This window comes from Rhinichthys klamathensis, unplaced genomic scaffold (assembly GCF_029890125.1).
Source record: "Rhinichthys klamathensis goyatoka isolate OS25496 unplaced genomic scaffold, OSU_Roscu_1.1 h1tg001103l_1, whole genome shotgun sequence".
NCBI lineage: Eukaryota > Metazoa > Chordata > Actinopteri > Cypriniformes > Leuciscidae > Rhinichthys > Rhinichthys klamathensis.
In genome coordinates, this window is record NW_026607344.1 from 136,582 (window position 1) to 162,500 (window position 25,919).

General features: G+C 38.5%; 1 protein-coding gene across 1 annotated transcript in view; it reads right to left on the bottom strand.

Annotated features, from left to right (window-relative positions):
- The window catches only part of plxnb2a.1 (plexin b2a, tandem duplicate 1), a 51,531-nt gene that overhangs the window by 21,658 nt on the left and 3,954 nt on the right, over window positions 1–25,919 (bottom strand). The window contains exon 2 of the mRNA XM_056244805.1: window positions 45–1,156. Within this exon, the coding sequence (XP_056100780.1) occupies window positions 45–1,154 (1,110 nt within the window). The 5' untranslated portion in view covers window positions 1,155–1,156. The remainder of the gene's footprint in view (window positions 1–44; window positions 1,157–25,919) is intronic.

Consider the following 25,919-nt stretch of genomic DNA (forward strand, 5'->3'; position numbering starts at 1 on the left):
ACCACACAACACGGAAGCAGAGTTGAAGAAACACAAAAACTCACATCTCTTTTGGTCTTGCAGATGGCCTCTGTCTTGGATATGTAGGGTGAATAAACGGTCTTTGGTTTCTCGTCCTCCAGAACTTCTCCTATGTAGCAGGATTCAATCACCTCCTCAAGCCTAGTGTTAATGCTGTTGAGTGGGTACATGCACAAGGCTGATCGACCGCCATCTTCATCTGCACTGAGCACAACAAATAGAACCTTATCGTTGAGATTCCTAGCCAAAACTTCACCAGGTTTGGCCAGATATGCCGCTTGGACCTTGTTGTACGTGTTCTCCTGTTGTTCAACACTGGCGGTGCAGTTGAGCTGAAGTTCGGTATAAGAATAATAATGATGGTCATTTTCGCACAGGCGTGCTACAAACGTGATCTTCCTGCTGTCACTGGTGCCCGAAGTGCGTGAGAACAGGAAGTAGATGTAACCGTTATCCTTGAATGCATGGCGAAAGTCGTGGAGGTAGCGCTGGACAAAAGGGCTAGCTTGCACAGTGGAAGCTTCAACCATGTTCTCAAAAACATCCATTTCCAAATGCTCCTGCAGCAACCGAGTGCTGATGAGTTTTGAGCTATCCGAGCCACCGTAGCCCTTCCCTACTAGAAATACGCTGAGGTTTTTATTAGAATTACCATCTATATAATAAGAAATGACCCCCACCACTGCAACAGACTCCTCGGTGCTGGCCACGTATGTCTTCTCGCCTTTGGTGTCACTGTAGTACACCGGTTTGTCCACGCTGTGAAGGTCTACCAAAGAGCAGATGCCCCTGAAAAGGCTTCCGCAAACAACTAGGGTGCCATTGGCGGAATTAACCAGCAGGAGTTTGTTGATGTTGTTCGTTTCCTTTGCATCAGTGCACTGTGCAGTGATCGGTGGAGTGCACTGTGGGTTGTCATTCTTAGGGCCTGTTACAGCACTGCTCTCCTGCTGTAGTTTATAGTTCAGCTGATAGATCCCATTTATGGCACCAAGGTAGATTCGTCCGGTTTGAGGGTCCTGAACGACATTGTTGATGACTGTTGCAGACAAGAACTGGTCTTGAGTATCATCACAGCAAGATGAGCCAAAACACAGCAGCAGGGACAGCACTGCCAGGGCCCTCCACGCCATCTCTTGAAGAGAGAGACAAAAAAAACCAAGATATACATCACATGATAGGTCCGCGACCAAGTTACATGGCCTGTGTGAAAAAGTCGTCACCAAACCACTAGAGTGTCTGGATTTATTAATTTATTCAAACATACATCCAATTTATACCTACAATAACCTGAATACACCTCTCCTATGATGAGCTTGATTTTTATTTCTGAATTACAATAAATGTATGCATGTATGTACTGCATATATATATATATATATATATATATGTGTGTGTGTGTGGAAATTGTTTTCCATTTGTTGAAAAACATTTTTTAAAACTACATGAATACAAAGATTACATTTCTAAGAACACTCTCGGACACTCTTATTTGTCACTGACCAAACAGAGATACTTGCCTTAGCAGGCCGCACTAATGAAAAAAAAAACGTACTTGAAAACTGACACCTTTTTGGAAGCTGGAGAATTGCATTGGTATGCATCATTATAATATAGTGAAGTAAGCACTAGTCAGACGTTGAACCAACAAAGACTAAGTTCAAAGAAAAATCGATCTGGCCTCTCAACTCTTCCCTCAGAAGGGTTGCCGATGGCTGCGTGATTTGACAAGGTGATATAAGCAAAGCATTTCTAAAGAGGCTCGTCTTCCACCCCTGATCTCCTTTCATTCTCCTTTTCATCCGTCCCCTTACCACTTCATCAGGTCCTAAAAAACACTGGGGCGGAAGTCAAATGCTCATCAAAGGAATCACAAGGCGGCCTGATTCCAGCATAACAGAAGGAGGCTCAATGAATTATGGGTACACCCTCAGCAGGTGGGCCAAACAATCCAGTCATCCTTCCTGTAAACAACCCTTATGATAACCAGCATGGCATGCAAAGTTATTGTGTTAGACAGGAAGATGTAATCACAGTTGTTCCTTGTCTGAACATTCTTCAGCTAATTTGAGCTGTTTATGAGTTTCAGGTTGTAAAAGTAGTTGGGGAAATAAAATATTCCCCATATTCCATTACAAATCCTGCCAAAAATTCCACAGGAACTCATTCTTATTTGCCTAAACATGGTGACAATCCTCTTGAGTGAACTTCCACATAAAACTGACCATCGTGTTTAGATTGCCAGAGCACATACTTTCACAGCAAAAATTGCAAATAGAAGGAGTCTCTCAGACACCACGATCCTACGCCCAGAGCTCATAAAGAATTCATGCTAAGAGTTTAGCGGATATTACAGCTCTTATTGGCTTTAATGACAGGGCTCCAGAGACACAATATGAGGCAGGGCAGTGTCTGTCAGAGCTCAGGCGTGCACAGGGCTTGCAATGAGATTAGACGTTACTGTAGGGGGGAGTGTGTTAAATTGTGCTTGTGTGTATGTGTGTGTGACTACGTCTGGTGTTAACTGCGGTCTTTGCTGCTGATTCAGAGCGCATGGGTAAATTGTCTGGACTGTACGACTTAAGACGGGAATGTGACGGGAAGGAGAAGTTTTGGCAAACTGACATGTTTCATTATAATTACCTGTACTGATGATCCCATCTGCCCCTATACACAAGATCAAATTATTAAAAGAAACAATAATGCCAGTCTCTTAGTACAGACTTGATATTTGTGCTGAGTGTGCCACACGGCTCTGACTAAGCAAGCCATGTGATCACAAAAGAATGCAGTGTGCCTCATGACACACTCCTTGATTTGCATGTTAACACACACAAACATCAGTCACTAGTAAGGCAAGCTTACCTTTTGTTAACTCATTCTCAGGCTCAAGTATTAAAGTTTAAAAACCTTCTTAGGATAAAATTATAAAATTATAAAAAAAATGACACTGAATTGCATCCCATTGACATTCACTGTATGGAAAAAAAGAGAAATCAATGACACATTTTTAAAAATGTCTTGAGTTCCACAGAAATTAAGGTTCTTTATTGGAATCAATTTTTTCCTGAAGAACCTCCATGGAACTTTTCCATTGCACAAAAGGTTCTTTATAGTAGAAAAAGTGCACAAAAAAATGTTAGAACTGAAAGGTTCTTTTTAGGAACTCAAAATTGTTCGTCTATGACATCGCTGTGAACCAACCAAAGTTACAGAAGTTTTATTTATGGGTGACCTATACCTTGAAGAAGTTTAAACTTTTCTAAACACTCACATTCTTCAGAAAATCTAGTTTTATCCATCATCAGATCACACACAAACAAGCACATATTTCCAAAACATCCTGCCTGCCTGTGGCTCCACTGAGAGCTAATCATGTGACCAGCACTCACCCTTCAAAACACCGTCTCAACAAGAATGAGTAGGAGGAAGTGTGTTTGTGTGTGTCTGTATCACTTCATTCCTCGGATTTACAACTGAGGGCATGGCTCAGATGGCCTTTCCTTTATTTCTTGATTCTGTTCTGATCCGGAGCCAAACCAAACACATTTCTTCTAAAAAATTACTCTAGGTTTCTCAACCTGAGCTAACCGTGAATTAACTTGTAACGCAGCAGAAGTATGAACAGAGGGGGAAGGAGGCCTGCGTTTGATGCTCATGTTGTGAGTGGGAGTGTGTATTGCGGTTCGCATAAGCAGCACCAGTGCGTCATTCCTTCTCTCTGCATTAAGAAACAACATGACGGGCAGCTCAGTACACAAGCAGACAAGTGCTGAACCAGCACTACCCTTACCGGTCTGTTCGGTAGTACATCAAATTTCTCAGACAAGTTAATAATAAACCCCATATCTTTTCTAAAACTTCTTCGCAGACTTCCCCTCTCGCATTCAAATGTTCTTTGACCCTTCATACCGTAGCACCTCGTTTCCTGACTCTCAAGTCAAGATCAGCTAACTCATGCATCATTTACAATATTCCCTCATTAAACTGTCTTAAAAGTGATGTGTTAAATATTTTCTCCTATCCAAGCTTAATATGTAGAGACACCTATAAGTAACCCATTCATAGGCTAATTTCCCTGAAACGTGTAAACTCAGCTCGCTCTGCAGCACTATCAAAACATTGTTGGATTGGTTTTAGTCCTCAAACAAACAGCAAAGCAACATCAGCCCAACCAATGGAGTTAGTTTGGTCAGAGCTGTTTGTCTAACCAATGGCAGGTCAGGGTTTGTTTGCGAAAGATTTCTGAAACAAAAGGTCAAGGTTTGGTTGGTTAATACGGTTCAATTAGCCCCTACTGGTAGATGGATGATACTACTGTACATTGTCATTTTATTTGCTTGCTTTTTGCAAGCAGAACAATTTACTATAGTAGGCCTGTACAATATATTGGAATAAAAAAGCGATTTTGCAATATGGCTTAATGCGATAGTCAAAGACTGATTTAATTAAATAAATATATGCGCTGTCAGTTTCACTGACACTGAAACACTGTATCATGAGCTGCTCGCGTGTAAATGAACATAATACCTCTGAAATCAGCAGCACGTACTGTATTTTTTTTGTCAGAATACCACCAAATAAAAGCTTGATGATTTAACATTTGACATTAAGACATAAATATCAGTACTATAATTTTACAGTGTACTATTAAATACAATTATTTTCATGAAATACTCAATCGTGTAGCCCCTATACTATACTCTAGTAGATGTTTTGCCCGATTTTTTTGGAGGGCTCTTAAAAGTGCACATACTAACCAATGCTAACGTATAGATTTCTCCAGGTGTTGTAGACCTACTTGGTTTGATTTTAGGGATTCCGTTTGCCTATGCTAGTGGCATATAAATCACACACTTCACCTTTAAAACTTACTGTTTATTAATGCAGAGTAGGATGCCAGGTTCTGCCCTCCTATCATGGCCGCCTCTGCCTTTGCTTTTCAATGACTGTCTCCACGGACGGCTCGGAATGATTGACGGGTGAGACCAGCAGACTAATTAAGGCTGGGATCAGAGGGAAAACGAGTGGCTGGACATACACAGGTAAAAGCGGGCCAATATTGAAAGAGCTCTTTGAATATGTAAAAGGGAGAGATTAAAACCATCCCTGTCTCCTGGAAGACCTGCCTCTCACTTTGGCTCTGTCCCAAACGGCACATTCAAAGTGGACTTACGTGGCCTTCATTGGCACGTGTCTGAAGTAAACGACTGAACGGTGTCACGATTAAAGTTCAAAAGGGTCCAACATATCATCTTAGTCCAACATATCAGACGACGGAGAAACAATATATTCAAATGGGAGTTCAAAATACATTCCTTTACTTTGTCAATGACCTGAATTTTGCCAATGCATCAATTAAAATTAAATAATTAGCATTTTAATTTGTTCTTCACAGAAATCTATCATGAATTCAGAAGAATTCATGGAATAGTGTACAGTTTGTACAGACTATTTTTCTGAAACATTTATGGTGCTTTTATTATTTAGGAGATCAGCAGCCGAGATCCCCATTCACTTTAATTTTGTTTATAACCATATCATTCAAAAAAAAAAAGTTCTTTGTATTTATCAACATCCTAAATAATAATAAAAGAAAACTTGGCTATTGTTAATTATTTTATTATATTTATTTTAAATTATATATTTATTTAATTTATTTTAAATTTTATTTTATTATATTTATTTCAAATTTTATTATATTTATTTTTTATATATATATATATATATATATATATATATATATATATATAACATTTTTAGATTGTGGTAATATAAATCACCAGTGATTAGACTAAATCAATAAATATAAATATATATATATATACAGAGCCATTTTATACTATTTATTCGATGATTAAGATATACAATGATGCCTTTAATATAGTTATAGAACAGTTTCTTCATCTTTCCTTTTTTGCTCTACGAAAGAAATCAAGCTATTCAATTATAACGGCATGTCTTTATAAATATAAGAGTTTAAAAATGCATCTCATATCCCTTTAACGTGCTATGGTGTTTGACTGGAAAATGAAGGGACACACAATTAAAGTGTTTACGATTGAGCAAATCTGTAGCGAGGCACTTACAGATTGAGGTTAATAGCAAGAATGCCCTTGTCTAGTGTTTGTGTGTGTGTGTGTGAAGAAGAGAGAGTGAAGGAGAGTGTGTTCACTACCCAGCTGGTCCCAATCAAGTGAGAGACGAGTGCAAAGGTTAAGGTAATTACTCTGGCTGGAAAAGAACTAGTTCAGGGCTCTGATGGCCGCCAGGAGGACGAAGGGGACTAACAAACAGAGAAAGAGCATCTCTCAGAAAACAGAATGTAGACAGACAGCGTGTATTTGTGCCTTTATGAAGCTTCCGAATTTACTCTCTTCCTTATTAGCGTTCCTGAAACATCTCTATCACAATCTCTGCCTCTTGCTGTCTTTCCCTCTCGCGCTCCTGCTTTTTTTCCACTCAATCACTGGTGCTGCAGATAATCACTCCATTCTACAGCTGTCAGCCACAGAGGGAGGGAGTGAATGGGAGATGAAAGTCAGTGAAACACGTAGCCCAGGCTTTCATAAGCCAGGTTCGAGCGCAGAATGCCCAAATGCAGTTTAGTTTCATAAATGTCTTCAAAAACAATTTTGATGCAATTTGTCAGCAACACATCAACTGCTGTTACACGGGCAGGGATCAAAGCGAGGCATGCGTGTGCGCGAGCGTGACGTGCATGCTGTAAGATCGTAGGATCAATGGAGTCGTGAGGATAGAGTCTGTTATGCTAATGTAATCTAAACGACTCTTGTTAAGGACAGAGTTCATTAATGCCCTAATATATCAGCCCATCCCCATTAATCTCCAAAAACGAGAGTGATATTTAGGCATTCATGCTGCACACTAGACAATTTGGAAATATCTTACTACTTGAAATAACCACTGGAATGGTGTTCGAGGTCACTTTTCTGACTTAAGATGCACCATTTGACATCATTTCCAAGATGGCAGCAACTTGGGCAACCAGGAACGGCAAGGGTGCAACGGGGTAGAGTTGTCAAAAAGTCACACACATATCCGATGAGCGCGTGAGTACATTATGGCCAAGCAGAGGTGTTTACGATTCCGCTCAACAGCGCTCAAAGTGTCACATTTGTACCAAAGTCGGTACTTTTTGACAACCCTACTACGGGGTTCGCAAACCATTTAAGTGGAAAACACTTTGCAAACAAATAGAAAATAGATTTATTTTTAGGGCTGTCAAAAATAACAGGCTAGCTTTATATGTTTATTAACTATGTTTAAAGCAATAATTTAACTTTATATGAATTACAAATACATGTGAATTAAACTGAACAGGTTCATCATCTAACTGTCGTAGTGGGTAAAAATTCCTTAATACAAACGAAACGGTTTTCACATATTTTAATTTGTTTTGCTTTTAGTACAGCGGAAAAAAGGAAAAAAAATTATTATAATTTCTTTAGAATTTTTCATTGAATAAAAAAACAACATTTTTATAGGGGTGAATACAGGTTGATTGGGGCACATTTTTCCAGTCATCTCAAGGGCAAAAAGTGTCCCAATATACCTGAATTCACCCTAATTCATAGTGTCATTTTTCCATTCACCTTTATTATTATTAATACATTTTATGGCTCTTTATTTTATTATTTAAAGCACTTTATCAACTCAAGTTGTTTTTAAAGGTGCTATATAAACATATCACACTTAATATTTTTCTCACACAGTATGGACGGGTATTGGTACGTGAAAATATATCCACCTTACTCTGCAATGTGGAAGCAAACTCTTCCTCTAAATGTGCAAGACTTTAGATTCATTAGCCGCTATAGGTAAATAACTTGAAAAATAAATTGAAGTATACAGCAAAGCAATTTGCACTTCACGGCAGCAAGTTTATGATTATGATAATAAATTAATATATGATAATAAATACCAGTTTGCAATACCAAGCAGCATAATGTATCATTTTTGTACAGCTAAAATAAGTGGAAGCGGCTGACGCTGGAAGCCTTGCACAGTCAAGGTAAAAACGTCTGTGTGCCTGCTGTCATTGTTAAAAATAAGGTGGATTAGTTGCCATTATATTTAGGAAGGGGATCCCTTGCAGTGGGATTATTATTATTTGGGCGTCCTTGGCATCAACAACAACAACAAAAAAAGTGCCTAAACAGGTCAACATTAACTAACAGTCTAAGAGTAAATAGCACCAATTACTACGGTCTGGGGCGACCCGTCCATTCATGGCGATTCCGATTCCACATTCCCTCATTCACACGTGAATACTTAAAACACTAACAAATGTCGACAAGTTTGGCACCTTTGCATTCTGCTCCTCAGAAACAAACTCATGTCATGCACGTATGCACACAGACACATACAGGCAGTGGCGTGGAGCTGTGTCATCTCTCCCAGTGGCTCATAGAGAACAGCAGGCATGTTGATTAAATTTGACTGCTCATTGTGCCGAATCTATAATTCTCTCCACTTCAGTGCCTTCAACAAGCTAAGAATACAGAGAGGATCCCCCGAGCCATTACCTCAAACATGCACACTCACACACAAACTTAAGGGATTGTCTTCGCACCTCCGTGTGCCTCGAGTTCGCACAAACGAAACCTCGACGTGAATACAAATAGTTTACAACGTATGCTATTATGTGTGTGTGCATTCTGAAGTATTTTAAAGTACTGTTATCTGGCAGATCTATGATAATATAACAAGAATGAATACTTATGAACAGCTCGCATCAGAGTGCCCTTGAAGTAATGCTAGGGTAGATGGTAACCACTTAACGCTAGCTGTGAGCGATAACGCGTGTGTGCTAGCATGTTAACAAAAGACAGAGAGAGAGAGACCACTGGAAAGGAAGAGAGGGAGACAATTAGAGACAGAGGAAGCCAAGTACGACTCGGCACCACCGCAACAAGGCCGTCTTTGTGTGTGTGTCCGCTGGTGGGATCGTGCCCCTGATGGGAGTGTAAAATAACACAGCGATCCACATTCCAGACTATCGGCCGGCAAACTTTGCTTCTCTTGCCAGCTAGAAGAGCAAAAACAAGCAAAATGATTGAATGGATGGATGAATAAACAAAAGAATTACTACATGGCCAGAAGTATGTGGATGGACGCCCCTTTCTAATTAAAGGGATAGTTCAGACAAAAATGATTTACTCAGCCTCATGTCATTCCAAACCTGTATAACTGTCTGGGGAACACAGGAAAAGATATTTTGAAAAAAAAAAAAATACAATGAATGTCAATAGGTTCCCAATATTGTTTTGGTCCCCATAGACTTTCACTGGACGAAAAAAATCAAGCATACAGCCATTTAATCTTTGTAAATCACATTGTATGGAGAAAAAATATGTAGAAACCTCAATGCAATGCATAATTGAAAATACAGGTAAAACACCTGTGACAAAATCAATACGGATAATTCCTTCATATTAACATATGGTCCTATTTTTTGGAATTTTTCTTAGAATGTAACAGTAGAAGGATATCAGGTGTAATTGTGTGTTAAAATATAGTTTGTTGAATAGTTTAGGGGGCAAAAAGTTGGCGATGAAACAAGCAAAAGCTTCCTAAAGCATTATCTATCCCTCCTTCTCCATCCCTCTCTCCCTGTTTTCCCTGCAGCTATGGGGTTTACTGCAGAGATAACGTATCTTTTCCACTTGATAGGTTTCCTAATTGCACTCACTTAAACACACAACCGGCAGCTCCATCCAGAACACATTGTATTAATAAATTACACTGGGGCTTAATTAGCCAAGGCTCCAATGCCGGAGGCCAACACACACACACACACGCACACACACCTTATTAGGTGTGACTCCCAGAGTCTTTCAACAGAAAAATCTCCCTATAGCACAAGATTGTGGGTAAAAGTCAATAACGTTACCAAGGCTGACAGATTCAGCAGTCTTCAGAGAGATGGGGATGGAAAGAAAGAGAAAGTGATTATTACTGCTAAAGAGGGTTTTTGGGAGCAAAAAAAAAAATACAATACAAATCTGTCAGAAAGATCACATAGGGGTCAATTCAATTTGCCCAGAACTGAATTTCATTCATAAAACTGCTGACTAGTGATAGACGACATATCGGGCAGGTCAAATAACCAGTGGATATTTTGAAATGATCAACACTGGCTAATTGTCTTGATTAAAAAGAAATGACAGTGCCAGTCACAAAACTGCCTTATCGATGGATACTAAATTCAATTATTGCCAATTTGAATTTAAAAGAAAAGTATGTTTTAATTCAGCAATTCTGAGTGCATTTTATTTGCTATCATTACTTGCATTTATATCAGCATTAGAGGTTGACCGATGTAGGGTTTTTAATGGCCAATGCCAATATAGAGTAGGGTGGCCGATATATACAGTAAAGGCTATATATGTATATGTGTGTGTGTGTGTGTGTGTGTGTGTTTGTGTGTGTGTGTGTATGCATGTATGTATGTATGTATAGACCAATTTTCAGCCGACGTCACAGTTACGTCACGGCGCTAGCTGGTGGCAGAACACTGGGAAAACTGGAGGCGGCAAATACAAACCAGCAACGATTCGGCTACAAAATAAGGATCTTAAATTATTCTTCTTATTATTAAATGTCATCTTGTTGTGTAGTTGGGTGCAAGAATCAATGAAAAATGAATATGCTTTATCTGCAATTTTTTATTTCTAGAAATATTCGCCTCATTAAAATTGCACCGTAATGTCCCTCTTTACATTGTCGTCTTCTCGGCGCTGGCTAGGCAGAACTGCAGATCGTACCACACAAGTCTTGTACATGACCATTCAGCACATAGTTATAGGCATCTAAAGATTTACATGCCCTCCGTTTCTCTATCAGGTAGGTGTAGAAGTCAGGACACTCAACCGGAGGTAACGTTAACATTAATCCTGTCAGATCCTCAATGAGTGTACGGGTCGGCCAATCTGGTTCCGTCCGATTAAAATTAACTTTTGCAAATAACAATCGTGGTCCTGGACAGTGAGTGACCTTGCACATTAAGATAAAATCGGATTTTCTCCAGTCATTGTTAAAAACAAGCTAACAAAACTTGCAGACTTTACGTTAGTGAAGCGGCCAGAGGGATCGTTCTGCCACCACTTAAGCTCCGCCCACATAAAAACGTCACCATGTTTACCAACTGAAAATTGGTCTATATGATGTTGCATAATCGGGCAGTAAATACTTTTTTTTTTTACGTTGCTGCAATAAAAACATTTATATTTGACATACTCTAGAATACATAATAATAATAAATTATTTATTGAATACTGAAATATGAATATGTATATAGTCCAAATTATAAAAAAAATAAAAAAAATAAAAAAACATTAAAAAAATATATAATGCAAACCTTTGAGTTTCACTTGAGACATTATTTAGTATGAAGACTACTTCCTCCTGGTGATTGTTGGCGGCTGCTCATAATGTAAGTGATTTCAGGTTTTAATGTCCTTTTGGGGACATTTCGAAATCCCCCCCACTATGTTGTGGCCTATTTTTCCCTGAACTGCACCTCTTCAGATGATTGGGTGGACTCTGGATTATACGGGATTAGATAACATTTTCAAGGGGCAAATTATTCAGCATAGCCCTCATGAACGGACTTCAGCCATCATATTTGTAGTTCTTGTACTTGGACCGTATAACATGCCATCAAAACCCTCATGCCACTACACTCATTACAAAGGGTTTAAAAAGCCTCTGTAATTTCCATAATGAATAAATTGCAATAACCACAGCTGCAGGCATTAATACTTCACAAATCCTCTACGGCTAACCCACTGTATGACCCACTTAATGCCAAAGGGGCTTTATACAGGAAATCCTACTAATAAGAAGTATTGTGGTCAGTTCTCACTTTCTGGCACGCATCACCATTCCCAACTAAACTTATTCCTATAGCTGATCTGGTCTGACTGCACACCCTGAACACTTTTATTTTAGGAAAATACATTAACTTTCTATTGACTGCAATATACTATACGCAAGGCAAGCATTTCCTATTAAATGACGAGTGATCATTTATAAATCTATGGTGTCATGCAACAATAGAGAATCCATTGTAAATATCCCAAAACACACAAACTTCCTAAACAACAGGGCTCAATAATAAGGATGACCTGATAGCCTTGGGCAATTGTGAAAAGAGTTTGAGACAGCGGGATGGACATATTATGCACAATGATCATGTGCATGTGTTTTTATGACTCGAAAGCTTAAACATCTGGATTTCTATGATGTACTGAATGTGTCGTTGGGAATTATGCTGATTTAAATGTCACCAAGTTAATGTATGTAGCTGGCTATTATAAATGAGAAGTTGTTGAAATTGCAAGAATGACTTGTGATAGTCTTGGGAGCATCAGTTAGAAAGGGTTGAAAAATTATAAACAAACCAGTAATGTTCTGCAGCATATGCTATCGTTTTTATCACAGAGTAAGAAAGATATAATACATTTATATATGCAATATTATATGCATATATCAGTATTAATTGTAAATAAACATTTCATTTGCATATTGTTGTATACAAATAACTTGTTAAATAAAAATCATTTAGGTTATATTTTATAGATACGTTTATTATATCACTTTTTTCTGACCCATAAATGAGGCTGCTAAAACAAAACAGCTATTTATCATATTTCTTACAGGGCCAATGAGAACGTAAAAAACTATACCAGCAAAGAGTGAGTGTGTGAGTGTGTGAGTGTGTGTGTGTGTGTGTGTGTGTGTGTGTGTGTGTGTGTGTGTGTGTGTGTGTGTGTGTGTGTGTGTGTGTGTGTGTGTGTGTGTGTGTGTGTGTGTGTGTGTGTGTGTGTGTGTATACACACACACTAAAACCTTGTTGCATTTTTACATTTTAATTTAAACATTTGCTACATTTATAAAGCCGCTTTGCTCACAGGAACCACACAATGTAGGTGATTTCAGGTTTTACTATCCTTGTGGGGACATTTGTTCCCCTCAATGAAGGCAAGGCAAAGGCTGACCCTCAAACACCTTAATCAGTCAGCTCTACATACTCAGAGCGCCGATTCTGATTTTGAAGTGGTTCATAATTGGACCAGCAAAAACCACCCACGAGCACATCCACCAAGGCTTTATGGAAGAGCCTTTCCAAAGCCCTTTAAAAACAAGCGATGAGCATTCACTGAGAGTGTGTTTGTGCCCATGTATAAAACAAACAGTGGATGATAGATGTCGAACTGTATTAGGAAGATGTTTGCTGATTTACGGTCCTCTAAAAGGTGAACATGCTACATTATGAATGCAATGCCAATTACAGCATTTACATGCCGGCATCTGTGTTTTGAGAGATAGAATTTGTGTGTGTGTGCTGCAATGAAGGCAATATTTTATCTTACACTAGACAGACCAGAACTTTTCTGTCTTATGCAATTCACACATTTACTGCAGAAACATTATTTTGCTTTAATACTGACCTATTTTCTACACCCTAAACTTAAACTTCAAGCACCTTTCAGCTTTGTAGCATTTTCATTAAGACTTTAAGGACATTTTTACACCTGTAAAATCATTTGCTTTGTTCCGAAACAGGTATTAGAAATGTTACAATTTTGCTATTTCTTTTTGGATCGGTTCGCTTTCACAAAGCAACATTTCTAAATGGACCAAAATGTATTGATACATGTCAAGTGCAAGTAACTGTCCGGCACCCGTTTATGTTACAGAATTCCGCTCATAGCGAAAGATAGACAACAGCTCCACAGGCTTATTGTGGCTTTCTTTCTAGCTGTCATTATATTACTTTATCATATTGAACAAGAATCAAGGATTCATTTGTATTTTTATGTGTTGTTGTTCTGAAGGAGTTACACCGCACTCACGATCATCAAGGTGCCAGACAAACAAGACTAAAGATCTAAAAAAATAAATAAACTGTCCGCACACTTAAATCCTTTAAGCAATATTAATCACCAAGCTTTCGGTCAAAAGACCATCCTCAGGGCATATGTGTTGTTGTTCTGAAATGTTAGCTTGACCAAATTTCAATTAGGCATTTCACTTCATTTTTGCTGCAGGTTAATCCACGATTCATTCTGAGAGGCATGAGAAAAACAAACACTGCGGCTTTTCATGCAATGTATGTAATTACCCATCATACACTGCGATACATTCTGGTTCATTGGTCCGCTGGTTCGGATGGCTTTCTCAGCACAACGCTGTGGGCCGAGACCTCCACGTTTAGGCGATCTTGGGCCGATCCTAACATTCATTTTAACATAAAAAATTTCAGGTCCTGGTGGGGACATTTGGTGCACACAAAGCCAGACGCGGACACACAGGATTCATTCTCCTGACTCCCGAAGACACATGCCACTGTTTCAAGACACATACACACTCTTTCAGGATGACACACATGTTTCATCATCTAGAGAGCACATTGATCTTTTCAATCTCCCAATGTGTCCTTGTTCTCTGTCTAGTATCTGTACATCTTGCATTAACTCTTCCAGGCTATATGCCTGTATCTTTTCTGCTGTGTGTGTCTCGGTTTTATGCCCTCCAATGTGCCTCTGGACTGCAAGAGGAACAACAAAAACTGAAATTAAAACTACTGTATTAAAGGGCATTTCATTCAATCATACTCATATAATCACAAGCAGGAGATTGTTTTTGTGGTAGCAGGCAGCAGGGTCGATGCATGTGGCTTTTAAGGGCTTTTTTCAGATTACTCGAGAGAAAGTGATTTCTGGAAAAGCGGTTGTGTACACAGTGACGGTTATGTGGCTGTTTTTTGTGAATGTTTGGAATAGCATGGCTGATTTAGATGGAGAGTTATTGAAGTTATTAGCTGGAAAAAAAATGATTGAGTGTTGCTTAGAAGTGGCAGAACTTTTTTTCTTTTCTTTTTTTAATAACGTTGTGGGGTTCAGTGGCCAGGGAGTTTAGGAATTAAAAAATACGCTCCTAAAGCGCTTTCATTTTATACTCGAGCAAGATAAGCAAACGGTTGTATGAAATGCAATTTCTTAATTTATGGCTCACGAGCATGAATAGTTTGGTGAAGAATCGGTACAGCCAGCAGGATGGATTACACAATCAGAGAAACTGACATGTTTGCAACGGGAATGCAGAGTTACAGTTTGTTTCGTAAGTACTTGCATGTGTGTGTGCAGAGAGCTGTGTGGTAGTCTTGCTTAGATCATAAGGAAACACATTAACTACCAGCTCACGGGCAATATTTGTCCTGGTGGTCAACAATGGTCAACAATGGCAGTGGGTTAATTACTGACCTGTTTTGTGTTTATTTACATTTATTGTGCATTTTTGATGAAACATTTATTGAGGTTCACAGCTGCTACATTATGTGTGATCAAAATATCTAATCTCAAAATAGCTCTTATTTGCACGAAAACATGTTTTTTTATGTAGCCTACATAGACTTTTATTATGATATGAAAAAATATCATAATAAACACACACTTTTCTATGCAGAAAGCAGCTTTGGCTTCCTCTATGTTTATGAGTCAACATGATTTAGACATCAAAACCAAGTAAAATTCCCCATGCTACTCTTTCTCTTCAATAGCATAACCACATACTGTATATCTCCTAAGAACTGTCCAGAACCCACACGCCATATGAAATCAGGAATAATAATAACTGCTGTAACTGTAAATAGAAGAGGCAAGTGGTTAATTTAGTTTGCCATTGTGCTGCTTAAGCTGGTATGAGTAGGCTAATCGCTAATGCTAGCTCATGTGATGAGGCAAGAGGAAAATCTCTAATCTGTATTACAATACACATTCTATTCAAATTCCCCAAACGAATGGGAGGAATAATGCTGCATTCCATTCAAAGTCAGATATGCAATATTTCTATTTGATATCTCTGGCTTCCTATAACATTCTTTAGTACAAGGCATGACAGATGTATAAAGAAACAAAATGGCAATGCCAGCACATGTTCTGCATGTGTACCATTATGAAAAAGAGAAGATTAATTTAATTTAACTTGAAAACATTTGCTAAATAGAATATACAGTAAATGTATTAACTTTTCCTTTAAGTTTTTTCCTTTCTTAATAGTAGCTCCCTGAGTGCTGTTACATTTGCTCGATGGCATATACAGTATCCACATCTAAATCAAGTTTGAATATTCCAACCGAGTTTCCATAATGAAATTATTATTTTCATTCTATCACAGATTTTCAATCTGGAAGCTGGAAATTGAGATTTGCTGATAGTGATATGAATAGAACCCAGTATATACAACAACTGTGTAAAAAGAGGGAAAAAAAAGAGTGAAACTGAAGGTTCAAATTTCAAATATTTGAGCAATTTTGACCCAGATAAGCTAGAGATAATGAGAAAGAGCTAGTTTGAGAGTCACAATTGCCTACTTTACATCCGATGCAGTCCAAAGTCCCTGCTGCTGATCCATACAGCAGATATACAGTAAGAAAGCAGGGCATTTTCAAGCTGCCTGGAGCTCTGTACCCGCTGTGTAGGATTCTGTTCTGGCTGCAATGCTCTGATAATTTCTTAATAGGCTGTTGAGAAACCAATTCAGCTTATAGGGAATAATGCAGAAACAACATAGCGGAAATAGAGACAGGTACATTTCAGAGATAGGTACAGAGAGACCCGTGACTCATTACATCAGAGATTAAAGGGTGATGACTGCAGTCAAGTTCAGACTGGTGGTGGCAACGATATCCATTAGTGCACAATTACTATAATCAGTATGTGTGCAGATTGGTCCGCCTCCAAACACACACTCCCACCTAAGTCCACAGGTTTGGATTGTGGAGAAATCTGGCTTGTGATCTCATCAGCAATGAGAATATATGCATGCAATGAGTCTCCATCTGGCTTTGACCTGTGGGCTAACGGTATGATCCATTCTCCATATATTGAGCATTATAGAAATAAAAACTATGGATTCAATTTAATAAAAAGCATAACACGAACACACTAGACCTTAAGTGAACCTCGGGAAGTAGGTGGACGGTTTAACACATACAGGCTGCAGCACTCAGACAGCAGCATAATTTTTTAATAAGCAGTAAGAGGAAGTGAGAGAGGTTATATTGGCTTACTCTTTCTCTTCCTCCTGCTATTTCTGAGAGAGATTTCACAATTTGGGATTTTTAAAAACTACTGTTCGAGTCTGATAAGGGCAAAATAGAGAGGAAAGAATGAGTAATGCACCACACAAAAAGGATATAGCCACTTTGATGCACTGGTACTCAATATTTCTGTGCTATGAGCAGATACATTTATATTATATTATATTATTATATTAGGGCTGCACGATTAGGACAAAAATCATAATTGTCGATTATTCCCTTGAAATTGTAATTACGATTATCACAATTTACATTGAATGATGTTTTGAATAGCTTTATACCAGTGGTTCTAAACTCGTTTGGCTATGTGACCCATATTTAGCAATTATATAGGCCTATTATAAATTTGTTTACACAAAAATTGTTGACACACACACACACACACTGTACTGTCCCCCTTTACTTAACATACACATAAATTATAAGAATAAGACACATACTGATAAATAAACAGTAGGCGTATGAAGTTAAGCTATTAAATAGCAGTTCCAAACTAGTTTTTGTTACTAAAATGTTGGTATGAGCCACCAGTCATTTAAAAACATACAAAATAACTCAAAGTGAAAATAAAGTGGCATAGTGGGGTTATGGAAACAACAGTGAATGGTGAATACACATTACTAACAAGAACTGTTAATGAAACATGGAAACTGCTCCTGATGAATATAGAATGAACATCATACCTGCATGCAGATCCTTCTCAGCTAACACATGACGAACCAGTAACATGATTTATAGGTATTTTACTTTTATTTCGTGACTTACTAATTTACAACGTGACGACGTTGCATGCTTGTAGTTTATTTTGCGCCTTATAATATAATATTATATTATATAACAACCTAAGTGAAAAGTTGAACTGAAAAAAATTATGAATTCCAGAATTCCTTTGTACATTATTTGCAGTTTCCCCTTTTGCTTTAATGACAGCTTGGAGTCGAGCACTCAGACATCTGTCAAAGCCCCGGAAATGATGACTAGCGGAATAACTGTACTTCTGTCGAGTAAGCGAAAGGATCCGTCTTCCTCTGGTTCAGCTCTCATAACTTTTTCTTTTAATATATCTGACAAAGTGCCTGAATCGCACTCTCTTTCCCAGGCTAAGAAAATCTTTTCTAAAGAAACAATATATCACTTCAGAGAAAGTGAGACACAATAAGAGTGTACCAGAGAGATTTGTCCTCCCTTCTGCAGTTTTAATTTCGCATCCAGTGCAAAGAACTGAAGAGGGAAGATGCACGTCTGAGATAGCAGGAGGAAGAGGATGGGAGAGGAAGGACAATCGATACTCTGTCAGAGCTGAAGCTCCTCAACGGGCGGCTTGGGACACGGCCAGTCTCGTCGCATCTGACAGCTAATTGTTTCTCAGGAGCTTCCAGAAAGACATGGTCACAGTGAGAGAACACAACACAACACAAACAAAATACCAAGTGACACAGTGAAAGGTCAACAGAATCGTTTCATGTCATACCTGTCTTTGTTTGCCAAAGACAAACAAAAAAGAGGAGGTGTGAAGAGGCTTGCAGAGAAGCACTTGTCATAACGCCAAGCCCTGATGTAACCTCAAGTCAGAAGAATAAAAACCATCAACAAACACAGAAGAATTTTAAAGTCAATTAAAACCTCATTTGGAGACCAAAGTCTGTGTCAAGAAAGCCAACGAGATACTGCCGATTTCCTTTCAGAAGCTCGCTCTCACGACTTCTGACCTCAGTGCTCTCATTTATTGACCCAGTTGTGGACGGACATGAGGCTGTTTACTTAGAGAAGGGATAAGGCCTGTCAGAACATCGTACATGAGCTAAAACAGCAAAATAAGAAATTTTTGGAGGAAAATAAATGGTGCTTGCTGGTGCAAAACTCACCATCACCATGCTAGGGTGTTCAGCCATACATTAAACGTATTTTTTGCATATTGTTATGCAATTGCTAGGATGTTCTGGCTGGTTCTCATCGGCCTAAAGGCTCACACTTTGTTCACACAAAGAACGATGGTAACGCTTCCTTTTACAGTACAGTACTTACGTGTACTTACAGTGTACTTACATAGAAAGTACTGCTAATATAAGGTAAGTACATGGGGTAGGGGTAGGTTCAGGGTTAGTACCTAGTTATTACCCAGTAATTGTAATTACTATAATAAGTACCTAGTACTGTATGTACATGGGTGTAGGAGCCATACTTACCACCTTATTTAATTTTGATAAATTTGTTAATTTAAATATCAGAATGTTGTTGTATTATTAATTGTTTATTTCCCTGAGTGTGTGCCCTCTATAGGTGAGAGGGGAAAAGTTGTATAAAGGATAGGCCACCCCTGACAGGAAGGGGGCGCTGGTGCAAGAGCACACAGTCTTTTGACCGTGCACATGGAGCTAGGGTGGCATGGTGCAACAAACCTGCAAGCGGCCTAAAAGTTGTTTGTTTTGTTTTATGTTACAATGCATCTTTATTTTTGATTTAATAAACTTCAGTTATTTGTTTGGAACATCAACACGCCTCTCTGGATCTATTCATGGTACTTTGCACGCGTTAGAACCATAGCATCAGCATCTCCCACAGTGGACAAGAAACTTGTTTTCACCACTACAATGGGTAACAGGACTGTAAAAGGAAGCGTTACCAACGATAACTATAAAGATACCAATGTATTCGCATTGACACAAACACAATAACATTTTGTTTATTAGAAGTGCATTGACACAAACACAATAACATTTTGTTTATTAGAAGTGCATTGACACAAACACAATAACATTTTGTTTATTAGAAGTTCGCACTGCAGTTATGTCATCTGCCGCTTTGAATGCTTGAGCTCTTTAAAGTCGAATGGATTCTGATTGGCTGTTATTCGTTCATCAGCTGGAAAAATTTCTTCTGAAAGTGATTCAAACAATATAATTTCTCTGTGTCGTTATTGTTATAGTTGTGGTGTGAATTCCCTATTCTCATAGAATCCGTATTGATTTAAAACAGCTGATGGAAAACACGACATGATTGCTTAAATATTATCAGGGACAATGATTCTCACGTCAGTATATGGTAATCTCCTCCATTGACAGACAATGATTTATCAGTAATGTTTTACAGGGGCACAGCAGTATTTTACAAGGGCCATCGTCCTTGGTGTGAACGTGAAACTTCTTGTGGCCTCTAGTCAAAAGTATCTTTGATATTCTTTTCCCTAAATATGGCCAACAAACCACATTTTTGGAGTATAACGTATGTCTGTAGCACAAAAAGTGCAGGATAAATTCAGAAGTTTAATAATACTAAAGGTTTTGGGTGTGTTGAAGTACATAACCCTAAGTTGTAACAATAAAAATGGAGATGCTTGCTAAATACAAGCCTATGTGTACAAATGATTTTAAATAAGAGGATACAAACGGTGGTGTATGCGTGTTGGTAAATTTATTAGAATTAAAGTTGACTGAGGCAGATGGTCTGTCTTTGGTTAGCCACGGTGAATGTTTTCCAGAGCAAATGCTCAGACAGAAACCAGCTCTAATTCATTTACCCATTCATCCCCCTTCACATATTCACCTCACTCTCACTCGCTCTCCTTCCAATCTTTCTGTCAGCTCCTCTGGGTCAAATTACCCCTGCCAGGCATGACGAGATTTTGATGCTTTCCCTCTGTTGGGTGCCTTGAAAGCTTTAAATCGAACTATGATGCAGGATCAACTCAAGAGCCAAATACAAGTCTGAAAAACTTCATGGAGGGTGAACTAAGATCAAAAACTAAGGAGTATTACTGTCTGTCAGGATCTCAAGGAAAACAAGTTCACCTCCCCCTCGCGCACCATCTAGCAGTCTCCGAACCGATAAAGCGCTCCATCTCCTCCGCTGGCATGCTGTGTCATGGCCTCTCTGCTAGATCATGGATCGTGGAATAGATTACAGCAGTGCAGACTTCTGGGATATATCACAACTATGCTGAGAGAGCATATATATCCATCAAACTAAGTCTTGAGAGTGAAACTCTTGCTCCGTTCCAAAGCCTAAAGAGCTGCCTACTAAGGCACCATTTTAAGAGTTGAAGGGTATTTCAAAAGATAAAAATGTTCATTAAGATGCCTCCTAAGATACCTTGTTTAAGCCAAATTCCAAGGTAACATCGTAAGCATCCTTTGCAGAAAAGGCAATGGCAAAATTCACTGTGAAAATTAGGGTGGCCATACGTCCGGATTTTAAGCCCCCTGTCCGGCGTCCGGTGCAGCCTCGCGCCGGACACTCATTTGTCCTCCTTTTTGGAGTTGCGCTGAATCGGCTTAAAAAAAAAACACTCTAGAATCTTTATTGGGACGCAGCAGCATAGCGTCTAATGCCGCAAGATCTCTGGTCAAACAAATGATTGGCTGAAAGCGGTGTCAAATAAATATCATATATATTATTGGTAAAAACGTAAACAAGCCTCCACACGTGCTGGCTACGTCATATCATAACGTTAGCATGCCGATACGTCAGACCTCAGTTAATCCGGAATGGACAAAAGAACACGAATTTATATCAAGTGCTGTTGTCGCCTGAGCGGCTGCAGAGGGTGAACTTCTTTGTTAAAATCCTCTAACTGTCCATAATTTTTAGGGATGGCCCGATACCGATACTGGCATCGGGGATCGGGCCAATACTGTCCTAATATACTCGTACTCGTACTCGTACTCGTACTCATAAAAATTCGCCGATACCACGCACCGATACCACGTACATTTTGCAAAACGAAACTGGCCGCCGCGAGTGCTTTGTCGAGGTGAACTGAGGCATAGGAAAGTATAATGTCGGCGGTTTGGGCTCATTTCAAGTAGGGATGTCCCGATCCGATACTCAGGATCGGTATCGGCTCCGATACTGCCATTTTTGCGGGATCGGGTATCGATCAGACATCGATCAGACGAGGCCGATCCAAATCCGATATTGTGGTATTATGTGTTATTGTTAAGCCCCACAAAAGGCACAAAAACATTCTAAAGTACCATAACGTTTTCGTGCACTCTATTATAAGTGTTCTGAAGCCATTATGTGAGAGAGAAATTAATATTTAAGTCATTAAATTCAAGATCACGTAAACTTTTCCCTCTCGCGGCTGTCAGTCATTCTCCATTCAGCATTCAAACAGCGCGTCGCGTTCGGTTACAGTCAATGATGAAACTATCTTCAAGATGATTCAATGTTAATACTATTATACTTGATAAGATAAAGGTCTATGTTTTCGCATATAACAACTTTATCTTGCTGGACTTTATTGCTGTAACTCAATCGTGTTACTCTCTACCGGGTGTCGGACGCTGTCGGTTTGATCCATAGGGTTTGATCACAACACTAGAGTCAGAGCACTATAATTGTTCTTCACGCGCACAGTAACTAAAATTTAAAACTGTTAAAAGAAAAGGCTCAATAAACGATTGCATAGATAGATACTGTATAATACACTGTCCATCAATATGTATCTCCGTTGTGCTTTGAACTTTTCAAAGCGGACTCGACGCGCTGCATGCTGTAACTCCACGTGGCTTCAAGCGCATCATTCTCCGCTCGGGATGCGCATACGCGCTTTGTGCCGCACTGTATTGAAGCCTTTCATATCATAATGCAGTGACGCAATTAAAGCTTATTAACATTAATAATTATTAATGTTGCTGCCTCATTAAATAGCTGTGCAATACACTTAAAACATGTCTCAATTTTATAGCAGATTTAGCTATATCTAAAATAATTATCTTTTTCATTTTTGTTACCCTTGTTTTTCATGAATGTATTTTACAACAATAAGAAGAGCAATGTGTATTATCCACTAATAGATTATGATCATATATTTTGGGGATTTGTTGTTTATCTTTATAATGAAGCTGTCTGTATTAAGTAGATTGTGTTTAACACACACAAGAGTGATAATCAGTTTAACACAGTTATAGAAATTCTACTTGATTTAAAAAACAAAAACTGTACTGGTATTTACAATGTAGAATGCTGCTGTTTAAATTGTTTTAACTTTAAACCTGTTGGTAGCTAGCTAGCTTTAAGTACTGAAGTATCTGTATTTTCTTTCATTTATATATTTCTTTATTTTTTTGTAGTGTTTGAATAAAGGGTGGCAATCTTTCATAATCAACTGTTGTTGTGGACTATATAGGAGGTATATTTTAGGTGGCTAATTGAGAAAATTGCTATATTTTTTATTAGTTTAAGAATAAAATAAAAATATCGGATCAATATCGGTATCGGCAAAAGCCAAAGCTGCGGCATCGGTATCGGTATCGGAAGTGAAAAAGTGGTATCGGGACATCCCTAATTTCAAGATAAGGGGTGATGACAACAGCAAGGCAGACTGTGAGTTATGTTCAGCTAAGGTGTCGAGAGGAGGGAAAGAAAGTACATCGTTTAACACCAGCAATCTAATTAAACATCTGAAGACGCATCATAGATCTGATGGCCGAGCGCGCGCGCGGGCGGTAATGCACTCACTCTGTGTGTGCGGGTTACGGGAGAATAAAACGATTCGCAGGACTCCCGCAAACTAGAAATATCTATGAATAAAACATAAAAACTAAAAGATTTTTATTCATCTCTTGCAGAAAAGCAACAAGAACAACTACAACAAAATAGAAACGATTTACAGGCCAGAGTTTCTATTCATAACATGGTTACAGCGTTGAGCGATGTAGCCAATCACAGACATATGTGTTGATTTCTTGAACGCAATGGCCAATCAGAAGCATTTAAGATAGACTCCCCTCACCGCTCAAAACGGACTTTTTTGTTCAGTGCTGAATTCTGTATGCTGGCAAATCCTCTAATTATAACAAACAAAGTGTGGATATTATGAAAGATTGATTGTGCAGTCAGCTTCATTGATAATAACAGAGATGTGTGAGATCGCGATGAACTGTCAGCTTTTAGGATTTATTAAGGGAGAGCACTTTGCGCGCATTCAGTCATGCCAGACCATGCACGCAGTAGCCTGCTTGCTTTTATGTTAAATTAACAGTGGTTTGTGTGTTAATACATTTATTATTTTACTAATTTTTATTTATTTTTAGACTTGTTAAAACAAGCAGAGAAGAAAATAAAAACAGTCTTCTAACCTGTGTTCTAAAATAGTCGTCTTCTTTTCTGGGAGCCTATTACTTTTGCGGTAGAAATATCGGTATCGGTACTCGGTATCGGCAAGTACACAAATGTAAATACTCGTACTCGTATCGGTTTGAAAAAAAATGGTATCGGGCCATCCCTAATAATTTTCATACAATTTATGAAGTAAACATCCTATTCAGAAGTAGAATGGGTGGTTTGGCAGTATTTGATTTAAATTCAACCACTAAAAAACGCATAAAAAGAGCACATATGTGCATTATAGCTCGGAGCCGCATCACAAATTGAGAATCCATTATATTTTTCTGTATAATTTAAAACATTCAGACCTTTTTTTCTCATAAAATTGAATTGATGTTATCTTTTGAACTCTTGGCATGAAAACAAACTGAGGTTTAGGTTTAACTTTAGGTTTTATTTCACCTGTGGGACGGTGACAGTCAAGGGGTTAAGAACTGAAATGTGTATTTATTTATTTTTCGCATTCATTATTTGTTTATTTATGCATTTATTTTATTTCCAGAAGTTTTCAGGCACTGTGCACTTTGCAAGACATTTCATCTCAGTGGTCAGTTTTTGAAACAGACATCACAATGTCTGTGAATACAAATACTGTGAACAAACACTTTTTTCCTGTTACACATATAGGTCTACATCAAGATATATCGTATATCAAATTGTCTGGCAATGAATATAGAGTAGGCCTAGGCAATTTCAGAATCACTGTATCATGATACCATCGATATGATGGACAAAATTGTATTGTAGTTGCGAGTACACCAGAGTATGCAATTATTCTTGCCTCACTAAATGCCGCAGAGTGTCCTTTTTGGTGTTATGGAAATGGCCACCCTAGTGAAAATGTCAGAGAAAACTAATGCAAGATGTTGGACGAGGCAAGATAAATATTGATTATAAATAAGCTTGTATTTCATTAACACTGACTCACTAAATACTGACAAAAAAGTCATAAAATAGAATTTAAAAATGTAATATTGTACCTAATATTTGTGTGCAATGAGCGTTTAGGTTTCAAATTTCATGTTGTTAGCTTAGCGACATGCTAACAACATACTCAAGCAAGACAAGTTGCTGCCTAAGTCAAGTGTTACAAATCAGTCACGTATAAGGATCTATTTGAGTTAGAATGCTGTTTTGGAAGGTAATAACTCCGCTGACTAAGTTTTGTAACAGAGCGAAAAGAAAGGAACATGCGTCTTTCCTGATACCATCTTACTTTGGATCTATGACCAGGCTTTGGATCTATTTCCTGAAAACTGCTCATTTTCTCTCCGTCCCCCTCCGCTCTGGCTTCCCTCCCTCACAGATTACGAACTAGAGGGGAGGACAGGTGAGACCGCCTATAATTCTTCCACAGCAGAGGGTCGATAATTTCAGGAAGGGGCAATATATCTGACTCCATTGCTTATTATTACACAAGGGCCATAATTCCCCAGCTCTTGATGTATACGACTGCAGAGATTCACTCTATCAGAGTCACCTGGCTAAACTACGGCTTCCAACAATGCAACAGAGCATCTAACAAATAGAGCGCGATGGCAGAAATGCATCCTTGCACATACTGTAAGGTTCAAAATTAACCTTTTGCCATATCTACCAATGGAAAATGAGATTTACAGTCCCAAAATATTTCATAAAACAAAAATAAATAATGCAT